This window comes from Camelus dromedarius, chromosome 24 (genome assembly GCF_036321535.1).
Source record: "Camelus dromedarius isolate mCamDro1 chromosome 24, mCamDro1.pat, whole genome shotgun sequence".
NCBI classification, from domain to species: domain Eukaryota; kingdom Metazoa; phylum Chordata; class Mammalia; order Artiodactyla; family Camelidae; genus Camelus; species Camelus dromedarius.
In genome coordinates this window covers 1,803,877-1,821,073 of record NC_087459.1, presented here as the reverse complement: position 1 = coordinate 1,821,073, position 17,197 = coordinate 1,803,877, and the positions used below count along the sequence as shown (strand labels likewise).

The 17,197-nt window shown below is 50.5% G+C and overlaps 1 protein-coding gene across 1 annotated transcript in view; it reads right to left on the bottom strand.

The window, feature by feature from the left end:
• The window catches only part of LOC105089063 (uncharacterized), a 130,791-nt gene that overhangs the window by 70,813 nt on the left and 42,781 nt on the right, over positions 1–17,197 (bottom strand). Inside the window, exons 20-30 of the mRNA XM_064478760.1 lie at positions 15,611–15,766; positions 14,910–15,094; positions 13,808–13,990; positions 12,639–12,730; positions 11,050–11,213; positions 9,188–9,347; positions 8,893–8,972; positions 4,575–4,761; positions 3,524–3,679; positions 3,015–3,148; positions 1,656–1,814 (exon numbers count right to left, since the gene is read on the bottom strand). Coding sequence (XP_064334830.1) covers positions 1,656–1,814; positions 3,015–3,148; positions 3,524–3,679; positions 4,575–4,761; positions 8,893–8,972; positions 9,188–9,347; positions 11,050–11,213; positions 12,639–12,730; positions 13,808–13,990; positions 14,910–15,094; positions 15,611–15,766 — 1,656 coding nt within the window. The remainder of the gene's footprint in view (positions 1–1,655; positions 1,815–3,014; positions 3,149–3,523; positions 3,680–4,574; positions 4,762–8,892; positions 8,973–9,187; positions 9,348–11,049; positions 11,214–12,638; positions 12,731–13,807; positions 13,991–14,909; positions 15,095–15,610; positions 15,767–17,197) is intronic.

Genomic DNA, 17,197 nt, shown 5'->3' with positions numbered 1-17,197 from the left:
TGGATATTCACATGTAAAAGAATGAAGTTGGACTCATACACCATATACAGAATTGAACCCAAAATGGACCAAAGACCTAGACGTGAGAACTAAAACTATGAAACTCTTAGAAGAAAACATGGGATTGAAAGGCTTCGTGACACTGAATTTGGCAACTGATTTGTTGAATATGACACCTAAACCACAGGCAACAAAAGTAAATAAACTGAACTACATCAAAATTAAAACCTTTTGTGCATCAAAGGATACTACCCAGAGAGTGAAAACACAACCCACAGAAGGGGAGAAAATATTTGTAAACCACATATCTGATAAGGGGTTAATATCCAGAATATGTAAAGAATTCCTACAATTCAACAACAAGAATAACCTCAAACAACTTCATTCAAAATGGGCTAAGAACTTGAATAGGTATTTCTCTAAAGATGATACCCAAACGGCCAGTAAGCACATGAAAAGATGCTCAGCATCATCAATCATTAGGGAAATACAAATCAAAACTGCAGTGAGAGCCTCATATCCATTAGGATGGCTAGTATCAAAAAACAAACAAACAAACAAAAAAGCCGAGAAAGCAACAAGTGTTGGTGAGGATGTGGAGAAACCAGAACCCTTGTGCACTGATGGTAAGATGTAAAATGGTGCAGTTGGTATGGAAAACAGTGTGACAGTTTCTCAGAAAATTAAAAGTAGGACTATTGTATGATCCAGCTATTCCACTCCTGGGTATATACCCCCAAAAATGGAAAGTGGGAACTCAAACAGATATTTGCACACCTGTGTTTACAGCAGCACTATTCACAAAAGCACAAGTGGAAGCCAAGTGTCCATTGATGAATGAATGGATAAATAAAATGTGGTCCAGCCGTGTACAATGGAATATTATTCAGACTTGAAAAGGAAGGAGGTTCTGACTCATGCTACAATGTGGATGAACCTTGAGGACGTTATGTTAAGTGAAATAAGCCAGTCACAAAAAGGCAGATACTGTATGATTCCACCTAGAGTAGTGAAACTCAGAGAGAGACAGAAAGTAGAATGGGGGCTGCCAGGGGCTGGGGGGAGCAGGGAATGGAGAATTACTGCTTAGTGGGTAGAGTTTCAATTCTACAAGATGAAAAAGTTCTGGAGATGGACCGTGGTGATGGCTGCACAACAACATAAATGTGCTTAATGCCACTGAACTGTACACCTAAAAAATGGTGAAAAACAGTCAGTTTTATGTTATATATCTTACCACAATTAAACATTTTTAAAAATGACTTAAAAGGAAACTCAGAAAGGTAACGTGTGCCTTGTAACAGCACAGACCTGTTCAAGGGCTAAGTACTCAGTTAGTTCTGATTTACCAAAAAGAGTTCATCTCCTGGAAAATGGGAGGATGAATTGTTTCCAAAATGTATTTTTACGGCTAGAAATCTGCATTTTCCAAGCCCCCTTGCAAACTTCCCCGTGGCTGTCCTTGCCACACCAGCAAACGTTTAACTCCCCCAGGGGCCTAGAGGCTGGAGATGCAAAAGGTAAGGTCGCAGAGCCTGAGTCTTAGCTGCCTGCATCCTTGCAACCAAGACCTGGAGGGACAAGCAGGGGGTGTTGTCCAGCTGCCACGTGCAAACTAAGCTCAAGAGACACAGCTCTGCGGAGGCTGGGCTCACCTCCATGAAGTGACTGCTCAGGGCTGGGCCCGAGTCGTTCTGGAAGGTCTGGCTGACGCGGAGACGCCTCTTGTTGCTGCTCTCACCCCAGTGCCTCCCGTAGCTCACTTCCAGCTGCGAGTGCAGGTGGCCTGAGTCCTCCTCGTGCCGGAGCTGGACCTGGGGACACAGCCCACCAAGGGAGACCCCCGAGGAAGCCTTGTGTATCCATTCCTGAGCCTCCTCACTGCCACCCACCCCGAGATGCAGGCTTGCTTCTCTGGGGAGAGTTCTACAAGAGGTATGAATTTTTCTTGCACTGACTTGGATTTTGTAAAATAATATGTTAGAATCCAATTCACCTTCATGACTATGTTTTTAACGCCCCCTTAAATCCTGGGCTTGAGGTGAAAAACTAATGTGCCCCACCGTGGTCCATGCCCCGATAAGGAGTGGAAAGAGCCAGCAGCCATGGGAAGGTGACTCCTGCTCTGCTTCACACAAACCCGAGTCCTCCTTCTCCCCATCCTGACTCCCCCACAGCAGCCTGTGGCCCCCTGGACAGAACCTAAGTGGATCAGAGCTTCCCACCTGTGGGTTTCTAGCATCCCGCTGCCTCCCCCTACCACAAGTCCAGGTAATAGAGTCTCATCCATTTATTCATTCACAAAATACATTTTACCCCAAGTATCAAGAAGGTGCCACACTGGGCACCAAATAGCCAGCAATGAAGGAGCCAGAAACCCCTAACTTTCTGGGGGCAACAGTTCAGAGGGAGGGGCAAACTTAAAACAATGTTTCAAGTAAGTAAATTTAAAAAAGAACGGCCACTTCTCCCTTTCGCTCACCCTGCCAGCCACTTGGGTGAACTGCCAGTTTCTTAACCACTCCAATCACCCTCCAGCCCCAGGACCTTTGCACTTGCTGTTCCCTCTGCCTGTAGCACACTTCCAAGGGAACAGAGCTGTCTCATATTTTAACTTCCAGCTTAAAATTTACTTCCCCCAAAGAAGCCTCCTCTGTTGTCCTGTCCAAATTAGGCTCCCTTGTGTTACGTGCTCTCAGCCTCTGTCCTGTTTACCACCCATGGCATTTATGTTCCCCTTAATTTGGTCCATGTCTGTTGCTCTCTGCCCCAGCCCAGCAATGGGATGGCAGAGACCAAGTGCTGCCTTGAACACAGCTCTCCCTGACTACTGGGCACAGGGTGGGTGTTTATTAAACACCAACTGAATGAGTAGAGAAATATGAGACTTAAGTTCCAATCCATGATCTGTTCCCATATGTGACCTTGAACTAAGGACGAGTTCAGGATGCTCACCCACCATTTTTCTGACCCGGGGAGCTCTCTCCAGACCCCTGCCCAGCCCAGGCACCTACCTTGTGGCTGAATGCTGGGATCTGTGTGCAATGGAGCTCATGGCCCAGCTCCAACTTATAGGTGGCCTCTGAGCCGCTTTCTGCCCAGAGCTTCTGGCTGGTGCTGCACTCTTGCGCCAGCTGCTTCGCCTGACCTGTGCAGGACAACCCAAAAACCCCTGCCCTTCCTCTGCCAGGCAGCCCTCCATTCTCATTCCAAGCAGAGGAAGGTCCAGTGCAGCCCAGCTTCAGCCAGCCCCCCATCTAACATGACTCATTGGAATCTGTCAATGGGGAGGTTTTAAGAGACATACTTATGTTGTTCCCAAACACATACATGTATACATATATATTTCTTTTCTTTTTAACAGGCAGGTGCTCAGCTCCATTCAAAGCCAATGGAATGACTAACTGGCTAAGGAGCAGTGCAGGGAGGCCAAAACACCCAGGATGACAGTGGCACAGACCCAGGAGACGGTGCAGGTCCAGCCACTCCCCACCTCGCCCCCAGCCAGCACGTGGCTTCATACCCAGCAGGCCGTACTTGATCCTCAGGGAGCTGGTCCAGAGGCGGCCTCGCTGCTGCAGCAGACCCAGGACACGCAGTCCCACGAGCTCCGGTACGAAGAGCTCCCCATCCAGGGCCACCCCCTGCAGCCCGTTCTCCACCTCCTTCTCCAGCAGCACTGCAGGGAGAGCGGGTAGGGAGCGGGCAGGCACGGTGTGGTCATCCCACACCCCAGGCACTGACACCCCATCCCCAGCACCAGGCAAGGAAAGGAAGTGGGAACCACCCGTGGCGGGGGCAGTGGGGTCCCTGCTAAAACAATGCCTGAGTCTCTGTGGAGGGACGCTGGCATCAGGGCCACTGACAGTGTTTTGCACTGTCCAGGCGGCAACCCCCCAAGTCACTTTTGTGGGTCCCAACCAAAAGTTTTTAAGGAAAGTAAAACAAAACAAAACAGAATGGAACAGAAGAGAAACGACAGCACATCATGGGTCCTCACATGAATTTCACCCTCTGAAACTTGTTTCTGCTACACTGACATTTCAGCCAGATCACACAGGTGCACGCACACCACTTAAAATATCAAAAATGCCCAGGCCAGCGGGTGGACACCCCCAGCCACTCACATCATTCCCCTGGAATCTCCCAGAGCACCCCACAAAGAGCATAGCCAGGGGGGCTCCACCCCAGCTCCGGCACCAGGATGGGCAACAGGTCAGACTGGTCAGCACCCAGGCCAGGCCGTGTGTTCAAGATGTAAGCAGTGTCCCGTGTAATTCAGATTAAAATACAAATTGTGTTTGTTACACACTGTGTAACATGTAATGTGGGTCAGAATCAAAACAGTCCAAAAGGTGCCGTTTCATGGTTTGTTGGGGGCAGTCAGCATGTGGGAGGGGTTGTCTGGGAGACTCAAGCAGAAGCTGTGAGCAGATGCAGAGCTTGGATTTTCCTTAGATGGAATGTTAATATTGGGGGTCAGGGTTATGAGGACTATAAGTAAGGCACTCAGTCCTCCCCTCCCAAAGCCTGGCCACCAAGGGAAGGTGGCAGGAGGGGATCCCTCCTCCTACCTGACATGTGGGCCCGGTCACTCAGCAGGTTGCTCAGTGACACAGAGAAGGCCAGCCTGCCGCCCGCCTGCCGGCTGAGGTTCCCAGTGAAGACCACGGGGATGCCCGCTGTCACCAGCTTCGCCTCCAGCTGGGCCTCGAACCGCTGGACCTCACCATCTGCTGCTGGCCACAGGTTGCTTTGGCCCTGGAAAGACCCCAGCATCACTTGGGGGGATGGGCTCAGCCAGTAGACCTGGCCTTGACCACGAGAACTGGGACCGGACAGAGGGCAGGGGACGGAGCCTCACTAGTGGCCTTCTAGGCTGATCCTTCTCCAATCTCTTAAGCTTGATTATTTTTCAAAGTAGGTAATCCCTGTTAGAAATTCAGACCTAAGTATGCAGGACTCTTCCTGCCTGCCCCCTGTCCAATCTATCAGGGACTCTGGCCAGCTCTCCCTGCAGAATATTCAACCACTTAGGCCACCTCCACCACTGCCCTGGCTTGAGCCCTGCTGGTGGCACCTGTGTTGCTATGACATCCTTCTCTCAGCTCTCCTGGGTCCCACCAGAGCATGCCTTTCACACATGTAGGTTCACAGCATGCCCACCTCCCTCAGGGTAAAAGCCGAAGTCCTTGCAAAAGCCAACAAGGCCAAGACTTTCTCCAGGAGTCGTAAGTGCGGCCCTGGCCAGTTAAAGGCAAAACTGCCCACAGGGGGACACTGGCAGGCAGGACACACGGACAGCCCGAAATATGCTCTAGGTCTCCATGATTGAGGTTTGCTGGAAAACCCACAGCAACTGCAACTGTCAACTGTGGACCAATCTAATGCATCTCTCTGCTGGCTGCCAGCTGATCTGTTTACCCAAAAGATATAAAAACAAACTCACTGTTCCCTGAGTGCGCACTCTTTTATACTCTTGTAAATCCTGTTTTTTGCCTTTGTTCCTGGACAATAGTCACAAGTCACTGCTTTCTGACTGCTCTTTGGCAAAGCCTTACGTGATCTGTCCTCCCACCTCTCTGTCCCTTCTCCTATTCTGCTCCAGTCACAGGGAGCCTCAGGCTGTGCTTCTAACACTCTGTGCACATTCCCACCCCAGGACCTTTGCACATGCTATGCCTATTATCTGCAATACTCTTCCCCCTGAGAACCACCTGGCTCTCTTCTCCACATCCTTTATGTCTTCACTAAAAGTACAGTCAGGCTTACCCCATCAGTCTATTTAAAACTGAAGCTAGACAAACAACATGGTCCTACTGTCTAGCACAGGGAACTATATTCAGTATCCTCTAATAGCCTATAATGAAAAAGAACATGAAAAGGAATATGTATATATGTATAACTGAATCACTATGCTGTATACTGGAAACTAACACAACATTCTAAACCAACTACACTTCAATAAAAACAAAAATGGAAGCCAACCCCCAGACCCTTCTTCTCACGTAACTATAGACCCCTGCACCAGCTCGACGATTCCCTTTTCCTAGAGCACTTACAGCCACCTATCACTGTACAGTTTCCTTATTTATTTTACTGTCTCTCCCATGAGAATGCAAGAGGAGAGAACTGTGTGTGTCTCTCTCTCATTGAGCCGTCTTCCCAGTACCTGGCACATTATAGGCACTTAATAAATAGCTGTTGAATAAATGAAGAAAAGACACTGAAAAATATAGGTTTCATTTCCCTCCTTGGTGTCCTGGTCTCCTGGTCTCCCTCAAAGGCAACCTCTGTGTCCAGCTTCTTGTGAACCTGCCAGGGACAGCCTGGGCCTGTGTGAGTCTGTATGTGTGTGTATACGTGTGTGCACACACGTGTGTATGTGTGTGCATGTGGGCACACACGCGCACATTCCCTCCTGCTTTGCACAAAAGCAGATGCAGGCTCTCCACTCCGCTCTGCTTCTCTCACTTAATAGTGTGTCTCAAAGGGGAGCGTAGAGCTCAGTGGTAGAGCCCGTGCTTAGCATGCATGAGGTCCTGGGTTCAATCCCCAGGACTTCCATTAGAAAATAATAAAATAAATAAAATTTTAAAAAATAATAATAATAATGGTGTGTCTTGGCGATGGTTTTCCCTGGGCAGTAGCTGTGGTTTCCTCAAAGTGCAGCCCGTGAATAGGATGACTGTAGAATTTCCCATCCAAACCAGGTCACTTAACAGTTAAAGAGACCACTAGTCATAACTGAGCTGGGCTAATGGTAAACGGGGCCTCTGCAGGTAACCCAGGATGTGGGGTGCTCTATCCCTGCACCCCCAAGGGAGGGGGGTACTAATATATAATGTTCTCCTCCACCTCATCTTTAAACCCCATCAACTCTGAGCTAGGTTGAACCCAGCTTTGCTGCTTTGTATCCCTGAGCTCATGTGCCTCAGTTTCCTCATCTCACCTGGGCTTACTGAGAAGACCAAAAGAGGCATCTTGGGCCAAAGCCACCCCAGGGCCACCCCTAGAACAGGAAAGTTTCAGAGCCCCAGCTGTTACTGTTATTGTGATGGGTCTGAGGCAGCTGGAACTGGAGTCCCTCTAAAGGCAAATGTTTGCAGGCTGCAGACAGCCCTCCGGAGAGCCGGAGAGCTGCAGGAAGGTCTGCAGGGAGGCGGAGGCAATTAGCACTTGTGCACTTAGCAAGCACGGAGGGGTCCAAGGGCTCTGGGGAGTTCTGAAAACAGTTCGCAGTCTCAGCTGCCAGGCAGCTGGGGCTTTAGGAGGAAGATGTTCTCCCCTGACACTTGGTCCTCTCCCCACCCTGGGCAGGAAGCGGATTTGGGAGCTGAGAGTGTGTTTACACAGCAAAAATTCCAGCCCAGGTTCTCCACACCGGACCTCCCTGAGGATCCACAGGGGATGCAGACTCGGCAGACTCATTGCCAGAGGGACTCAAAAGTCCTGCTTGGCCGGAGGGAGTCGACAGCAGCTGTTTTTACCCTTTTAGGAGTCACAGACCTGCTTGAGCATCGGATCTAAGGTCTAAATCCTCTCCCCAGAAAGGTGGATAGACACAAAACCATACAACTGCAGGGGCTTCAATAGACCCACTGAATCCCATCCAGGTCCCCCTAGTTGAGAACCTTAAAAAGTACTTACTAGGAGAAAAATGCAAGGGGGGAGGGTGTAGCTCAAGTGGTAGAGTGCATGCTTAGCATGCACGAGGTCCTGGGTTTGGTCCCCAGTGCCTCCATTGAAATAAGTAAATATCCCCCCTTCAAAAAAAAAAAGTAAATACCTCCCCACGAGACAAAAAAAATAATAATAAAATAAAATATTTAAATAAATAAATAGTCACATGTGATAGGAGCCACCATACTGGCCATTTAGTTCTAGACTCTTCTGTATTCTTTGAACTTGGAATCATTTAAATGCACTACCTTTTTTTTTTTTTTTTAACTAAATTAAGTTGTACCAGCACGGGCTGGTATAAAAAGATTGCCAAGATATATTTTTGAGTTAAAAAAAAGAAAAAAAGCAAGATGTAAACAAAGAACAGGGTGTGATCCTTTCATATTAAACAAACAAAAATTAAGCTCAAAACTAAAAGGTTTTGCAAATCTATAGTATTATGGGTTGAACTGTGCTTCCCCCTCAAAGACGCGGAGGTCCCCAGTACCTGTGAATGTGACCTTATTTGGAAACAGGGTCTTTGCAGATGATCCAGGGAGGATGAGGTCATTAGGGTGGGCTCGAGCCCAGCATGACTGGTAGACTTATTAAAGAGACAAATGTGGACACAGATACCTACAGAGGGCAGACAAGGCAGAGATACAGGGAGAAGACAGACATCTACAAGGCAAGGAACGCCTGAGGCTCCTAGAAACCAGGACAGAAGCGTGGACTATACTCTCCATCACAGCCCTCAGAAGGAAGCAATCCTGCCAACACCTTGATTTTGCACTTCCAGCCTCCAGAACTGCGAGAGGGAAATTTCTGTTGTTGAAGCCATCCACCCCATCCCTGCAAATTTGAGGTGCCTTGTTATGGCAGCCCTGGGAAACTCAGACAGACTCTTTGGTGTGCGTCTGACACTTCTTCTGGAAATCTGGGGGGTGGCACACTTTAACCTGGCATTTTATACCTTTCTCTACTCTGAATTTTTGAAAGCATGCTCCTGAGTTACTAATATTATCAATTTTTGACATTGGTGATGGTGAGATCTGAGCCCATTTTTTCTTCTTCTGGGTAACAAGAAGCCACAAATGGTATTGGGAGGGGGGAGGGGAAACACAGCTAAGACACCAAAGGAGGTGGCGATTATTAAGCAGAGACTGGGGCCGGAAGTACCTGGGGAGATGGGCAGGTGCTGACAGGGTGGGCTGAGGACAGGGAGCAAACCTTGATGTAGTAGACATCCCTGTCGTCCAGTATCAGTTCCAGGTAACCCAGGCGAGCACTCTGGAGAGTCTCCATCTTTCCTGAGACACAAAACAAGAGCTTAGAGACCGGGGTTCAACATCCTGGATCTGGGGCATCCTGCTAGCTTCCTCATCTGTCAGCCTGCGGCTCCTTGACCATAAACAGGGCTACAGAGAATGCTGACCTCAGAAGGTGGGGTGCTGCGGGCAACCAGCCCTGCCTGGCTCTGGCACATGGCCCCAGGCATGGTGACGGGAAAGGGCACTGTCATTACCATCCAGCTCGATTTTCTTCTTGGGATGGAGAAGCTTGAGCCGAAACTTCCTCTGGGGCCAGCTGTAGCTGACGTCCACCCCAACGTCCCGGGGCACTTCTGACTCGGGCGTGCCCATGAAGAGGTGGGCTGAGGCTTCCTGAGGGAGCCAGCTGTCCTTCTGGAAACACAGCCAAGTCCTCAAGATAAAGAACCCAATTCAGGTCCTGAGGCTCCTCCACCTTCAAAATCTTGAGTTCTTATGCTCATCCTTGAGCTCCCAAGACAAGAATCCCCAAACAGGAAATTTGGGGAGCTAAAGTATAATCCTGGAGGAGAGCAGAGTCCTTCAGGACAACTCAGGACCACAGGAGCAGAGTCTCAGTTCGTTTGCTGAACAGCCGGGGTGAAGGCGCAGCGCACACCATCAGCCCTCTGCCCAAATCCCCTCAGACCCCTCAACCAGCTCTGCGGGCTCATCTCCCAGTTTCTGTGCACTTTGCTCTCAAGGCCTGGCATCTGGGGCCTCCAGAGCATTGCCCTCTGGCCCAGGAGCTAAAAAAAATCCCAGCTCTTTAGCCTCACGGGAACCACACCCTGAGATGGAAGTCCTGCTCCAGGGCTGCACAGGGACCAGGCTAAGGCTGCCACCTCACCTGCCACCGCTCCCACTCAGCATCTTCCCCTTCCCCATCCTATTTCCTGCACCCTCCTACTGGGTCCTCCTGGAGTCTTTTCTCCATCCATCACTTTTACCCAAATCCTTGGCTCTGGTCTGCCTCCAGGAAAATGCAGCCTAAGACATGAGTCCCCTTTAAAATCCTGCATCACTGTACGTTCATTCAGTACCAACAAATGTTCACAACTGTGCATAAGGCACAGCTGTAAGCACAGGGACTGGGACTGAAATACAAAGTCCTGCACTCCTGGTGTCGACATTCTAGAGGGGGAGGCACAGGAGCTTCAGACACAGAAGGAGGTGAGACGGCAGACAGGGGTGCTGAGTACTCTGCTGATAAGGTCAGAGGGTCAGGGATCCTGATGGGGTCATTGTTCTGGACTGGGTGGTCAGGGAGGGAAGCTGTTCCTAAGGAGGGGGCATTTGATAAGACCTGAAGGAAGCAAGGGAAGGAATCAAGTGGATGTCTGGGAAAGAGTGTTCCAGGCAGAAGAAACAGTGAGTGCAAAGGCCTTGGGGCAGCAATGTGCTTGGCATTTTTTTAAAAAGGAGGTCAGTGTGTCTGAAGCCTGATGAGTTGGGGTGATGGGGAGGAGAGGCCAGCATGGCTGGACCACTGAGGGCCTGTCAGTCAGGGTGCTTGGCTTCTACAGTGACAGGAGCCGCTGAGAGTTCTGAGCAGAGGAGGGACACCATGCTTTTGGGATTTTGGAGTCTGGCTGCTGGTGGAAAACACATAAGGAGACAAGAGCAGGAACTGAGCGATCAGACAGGAGGCTATTGAGTGCCTCTTCTGTGCCAGGAGCTGGGGACACAGGGTTGAGATAAATGGCACTGGATCTGTTCCCAGGAACCAAGTGACTTAATCAACTAGCTTCAGTAATAAACATAAAAGTGATCTATGGGAAGGAACGTGGTCCTCTTGGAGCATATAAAAAAAGAACATGACCACTTTGGGGCAATAAGGGCAGGATTCACCCCTTGACTGAGCTATGAAGATTGATTCAGAGTTAACAAGTCACAGAGCCAGAGACAGGATCAGCATGTGCAAGGGTCCTGAGGCAGAAGGGAGTCTAGAGCAGAAGTCCAGCCCGAGGGCTCCAGGGAGGAGGCCCAAGTCTTTATGAGTGATCCCCAAGGCTGATCCCTGAGTAATAAGACCTCGGGAGACCTGCAACCCAGCTGGGAATTCCATAGCGCTTACCTGAGGGCGGAGCGTATAGGCAGCTTCTAGCAGGTACTGCTGGAGCCCCCGGTCCTGTTTCTTCAGCATCACAGCCACAAACACAGGCACTGAGAGCAGGTAGGGCTGACCAGCTGCCAGCCAGCTGACTTCAGTGCACAGCTGCCAGCCCCAGATGCGGGACACTGAGGACACACAGGAGAGCAGGCAGCACTGGTCAGTAGAGAGTCAGAGGGCTGCTCACATCAGGGAAGAAAGAGCTTCTCTATTTTCTTTGTTTAGGTTAATTTCGGGAGTGGGGAGGTAATTAGGTTTATTTATTTATTTTTAATGGCAGTGCTGGGGATTGAACTCAGGACCTTGTGCATGTTAGGCACGCACTCTAACCCTGAGCTATACCTGCCCCCCTATTTTCTTTTGAGAAACAGTATTGTGTAGACATCAATAGTCTGAGGCAGTCCTGTGACATACTGACCCTGCTGACATACTGGCCTGGATGATTCTTTGTGGTGGGAAGCTGTCCTGGACTCTACCCACTGGACGCCAGTAGCACCTCCCACACTTGTTATGACAACCAAAAATGTCTCCAGGTATGGCCAAATGTCCCCTGGGTGACGAAATCGCCCCCAGTTGAGGACAACGTAGACTATCAGTGTCAGGTAGTACCGTGCAGAATGCAGGCTCTGGAGCGAGACTGCCTGGATCCAAATCCCAGCTCTGCCATTCCCTGGCTGTGTGACCTTGGGCAAATTACTTAACATCTCTGTGCCTTGGTGTCTCTCATCTATAAACTGGGACCCATCCCATGGTGTAGCTGTGAGGATTAACAGCGCAGTAAGTGTCTAGGACAGTGTTTAGCCTAAAGTAATAATTTAAGTAGGCCCCTCCTCCCACCTAAGCCCTCAAATGATTCCAAGATCTGTGACTGTTTGGTGTATTTCCTTCCCTTTTTCAATTTCATTGCCTTTCACCTGATGTTATTATCAAAGAATTTGCGCTATTAAAGTAGGTCTTTTGCTATAGGGTTTAAAAGTTACAGGGCATCTCAACAGTTTACTAAACCAGGAGCTGGCAAATGTTTTCTGTAAGTGGCCAGATAGTGAACATTTGAGGTTCTGCTCTTTATATGGTCTGTTACAACTACTCAACACTGCTATTGTCAAACAAAAGCCACAGACAATGGGTGTGGCTCTGTACCAATAAAAAACTTCATTTCTGGACATTAAAATCTGAATGTCACACATTTCTCACATGTTACAAAATACTCATCTTTGGATTATTTTTCAGCACTCGAAAAAATGTAAAGAAAAGCTGATTCTTAGCTCACAGGCCCTTGTAATAAGCCATTCGTCTACTGTTGAGTAGTTGAGTTGCTTCCTATTTTTTTGCTCTGTAAATAATGATGCAATGAACATCTTTGTGCACAGGGCATTTTTAAAGTGATTTTGGTTTATTGTCATACGGTAGCGTTCTAGAAGCAGAACCACTGAGTTAAGGGGCATAAATACTTTTTAGGGCAGAAGAGGAACTCAGGAATTTGGAACAGGATCTTCCCCTCAGTCCTCAGGATACCCATCTTTGGACGATGACACAGAGGCCCTGCTGCCTACCTTCCTTGCTGGTACAGGACTGGGCCTCAGAAGAGCTGTGAACATGACTGAGGCTCCTCACATCATCCCCAGTGACGAGATACAGCTTAGAGCTAGGTGGGAAGGAGGAAAGTGCCAGGCAAGTCATTGTCGTTCATTCCTAAAGCCACCAGAGCTTGGCACTGGGGCCAATCCCGCTAGGAACAGGACAGGCCTTTGGGGAGTCTTCATGCTGGTGGAGGAGACACTCCATGAATACAGAGGGTGACAAGTGCTATGAAAAACCTAAAATGGGGGGCTGCATGGGCACAGCGTCTAGCGTGGGGACAGGGCAGGGCATTCTTTAGTTGGGGGTCTGTTGGGGGGGCGGGCAGAGGCTCTCTGCAGAGGTAACCTTTGATCAGAGAATCAAAGGATGCGAAAGAGCCAGCATTCCAAACAGAGGGAACCAGCAGGTACAAAGGCCCTGGGGTGGGAGTGAAGGGGCTCTTTAGGAGCACAGAAAGAAGTGTGATGTGAGAGGGTAAGAATGGAGTGGGGGAGTGAGTGAGGGGCAGGAAGTAGTGGCAGGAGACAGGTGAGAGAGGTGGGCAGGGCCTCCATCAGACAGGACAAGCATGTAGACCTGGGTTATCTTAGAAGCAAGCAAGGGACTTGAAACAGGGGTGTGGCATTGGGGGTGGTTTATAGGACTTAACTGACATCTTAACAGACCCCACTGGCTGCTGTTGGGAGAGGGTCAGGTGGCAGCAGGGAGGACAGAGCCTCCAGCTAGGGTGGGACACAGGGAAGGAAGCACCCGGAGGTGGGGGCAGCCTGGCTTCTCCTGTTTCCTCTGAAATCATTGTTCTCCAAGTGTCACCTCTCCAGCAGACGGGGGACAAGCAGGCCCCATAAGGGAACCCCATAAAGAGCTAAGGAGTGTGGGAACGCCCCACCTCTCGGCCTCCCTCAGTCCCTGTCACTGACATGCCCACCCCACCCTGACCACCACACACACAGATACACCATACTCACGGACATGTGCACACACAAATACGCCCACAGGCACACATTCACATACACAGACTGACAGACACACGCGGCCAGACATGGGTGCCCGTGCACACACAGGTGATCATGTGCACACTCACACATGCACACAAGCCCTCAGGCAGCACCCCGCCCGCGCCCACCCGGCAGGAGCCCACCTGAAGCGGAGCAGCTCCACAGCCTCCTCAGGCGTGTTCAGGTGCACCTTGAGGTCCCGGCCCTTCCTCGCCCGGATCCCGCCGTCCAGGCTGGCAGTGCTGCGGATGCCGGTCACCCACCTCAGCCCGGCCTGCCCCAGGGTGCCCACTGTGCCCATCTGCACCGAGATCTGGAGCAGGGCGCTGAGGGAGAGGCAGACACCGGCTTGCACCCTGCAGGCCCAGGCAGTGGCCAACCCACCCGTCACGCTGGCTGGGTTCCGCGGTCCTGAGCCAGAGCAGCCCCTCCAAGCGACCACCACTGACACATGCTCCATGTGCGCCAAGCCCTCTGCACGCCACCCAACCAGTCTCGTCATGACCAGCATCATTTTACAGATGGGGAAACCGAGGCTCAGAGAGGTGCTGCCACCTGCTTGGGTCCCATCATTGGGAAGTGGAACAGCCAGTTCTAGAATTCCCGGCCAGGGACCACATCAAACAGCAGCCAGCACAGGACACCCACGTTCCCCACGTCAGACCCAGAAACCGAGGCGAGGTCAGCTTAGTGGCCAGGACAGTCGCCCGGCAGGCCTGGGACAGACCCTGGAGTCCAGTGAGTACCGTCAAATTCTATTCAAAACCCTTTGCACTCTGTGGCTCTGCGTTGGCTGTGTACCCGCCTTGAGTCTGTTTCCTCCACCCTTACTGGGAATAAGAAAAGTGCCTGCCTTGCGCGTGGCCATATGGGTTCAGTGGGCTCGGAGCCCATGTGCCTTAAATGCTCCTCCCTCCCCCTCCTCCCCTCCCTGCGGAGGCAGAAGGGGCAGAGGGAAGAGCAGGGCTGTGGCATAAGACTGGAATCCCAGCTGCCTCACCCTGCTGTGCGACCTGGGGCACGTGACCTCCACCTGGCTGAGCCTCAGTCTTCTCACCTGCAAAGCGGGCATAACCACCCAGGATCTCCTCACAGTCTCTTGGCACAAAAACACCCAATCAACAGTAGGTGGTATATTGGGTGGTCTGCAGAGCCGGGATCCCATCCAGCCCACACTGATGCCCCAGCTCTCTGCAGAGGGAGCTCCCCACCACACTCTTCCCCCAGCTCTGAGGAGCCAGCTACCTGGGCTTGACATAACCATTCACAGAGAAATCTGAGCGCTGCTGGAAGTCGGCTGTCCCTCGGACCCGGATGCTGATGGCAGCCGAGGCATTTAGGGCCAGCCGGGCCAAGAGTCCAGACACAGTGGGAAAGGTGAGCTCCTCCATGGCCAGGGTCAGCCTCCGGTTCACCTGCACCTCCTGCCCCTGCATCAGAGAACCGGAACAGTGCACATGACCAGATAAGAAGACAGCTCATGGATACAATCACCCAGCCAAGCTCACATAGCTAGAAACAGGCAGAGTTGGATTTGAACCAAGACATGTTACTATGGGAAAAGGTCAGAGGTCAGGGATGCAGGATCGGTCAGGTAAGGGGCGGTGTGGGCCCCGTTCATGGTCCAGAGCATTTAGAATGTGCCAGGCACGCTCTCAGCACTTCGTTGCATTTTTACTGCATTAAGTCATTTGATTCACCAGCTCTATGAAGCCGATATTATTACTATTACACCATCCCCATTTCACAGATGCAGAAACTGAGACCGTGGCAAGTTAAACAATACTCCCAATGTGGTCAGTGGTGGAGCCAGTTTTTTAATTTGGGCCATCTGGCTCCAAATTCCATGCTCTTCAGTTTGGAAGTACTTTACTTCTTCTCCAAAGCATCAAAGGAAACATCACGGGGCCAGAGGGCAAGGAGCAGCCCAGCCCAGCCTGAGGTACCTTCAGGAGCTTGACGGCAAGCTCGGCCAGGTCCAGGGACTGGCGTTTTACGTGGCTCCCCATCTTCCTGCAGCTGACAAAGCTCAGCTCGTGCCCAAAGACCTTCACGCTCAGCTCACATCGCAGCGCCTGCCGCCCCCTGCGCCTCTGGGCCACCTGTGACCAGAAACAGTCTGGGTTAGCCGGGCAAGGCACCTGGACTTTGGGACAGGGGGTGGAGGGGAGCTTGAGAGAAAGGTCGAGGGTTTGTGGGGTCCTGAACGGGGCTTGCAAAACTCATGGCCCACAGGCATAACCCACAAACGTGTTTTCTTGAACTTGCAAGGTCTATTCATGCCCAATGCAGAGAGAGAGAGAGAGAGAGAGAGAGAGAGTGTGTGTGTGTGCGTGTGAGCCCATGTACCCCTCACCCTGTTTCCTCCATTGTTAACACCTTACAAAACTAAGACACCAGCACGTTATTCACTGAACTCCTGACTTCATCTGGATTTCGCCAGTTTTTCCATTCCATCCTCTTTCTATTCCAAAATCCAATCCAGGTACCACATGGCATTTAGTGTTGTGTCTCTTCAGTTTCCCCCGGTTTATGATAGTTTCTTGGACTTTCTTTGTTTTTCATGCAGTGTGTATTTTTCAAAATCTGTTTCTAATATTTAAAAATTGAAAGATTTTATATAAAATCCGGATACCCAGCTTCTCAACAAAGAGAAATATTGGCGTGTCTTCCCCCCACGGCTCCAGCTCCTGCCCCAACAAGGGGCAACAAGTGCTCAGAGCTCAGCAGTGGCTGCCACTTGGAGCTGAGGCCTGTGCTACACATCCGTCTGCCACAGTCCCCATCACTCCCTACTGTCTCTCCAACACAGAAGCCAAGTACTGTTGCCAGTCATCACTGTGCTTGTGCAAAATATACCTTGGGTTGTGAGTCTCGATCAAAAGTGAGAAAATAAAAGACCAAAGGGATTGTGGATTCTAAGAAAAATGTTTACACCCAGCCCACCACTCTCATTCAAGTTACCCGCTGGCCCCAGATCTAGTCCAAGAGCAACCACGAGAGCAGGGACCATGTTCTGACCATCTCTGTGTTCGGGCTCTGGGGTCACAGCTGGTGGTTAGTAAACGTGTGGACATGTGAACAAATGCCCCAATCACCACCTTGATTATTACCCCCAGATGTACGTGGAAATGATATTTATAAGAACAAAAGATGCTAACAACCTAAACATCCACCGATGGGGGAGTGGTTATGTACAGTCTCCACCCACAGAACGGGTATTAAAATGTATGCATACACCGAGTTTTCAGTAAGAAAATACTCAAGTAACAATATGAAGAGGGAAAGCAGGCTAAGTGCAAGTGCACACACATACACACATACACACATCATGCCCAGCAATTCCACTGCTAGGTACATGCTGGACAGAAATGTGCACACACATTCACCAAAGAGATGAACAGAAGAATGTTCACCACACTACCTGTAATCAGCCAGAAACTGGAAACTACCCAAAAGCCATCAAAAGTAAATGGATAAAGGGGAGGGTACAGCTCAAGTGGTAGAGTGCACACTTAGCAGGCATGAGGTCC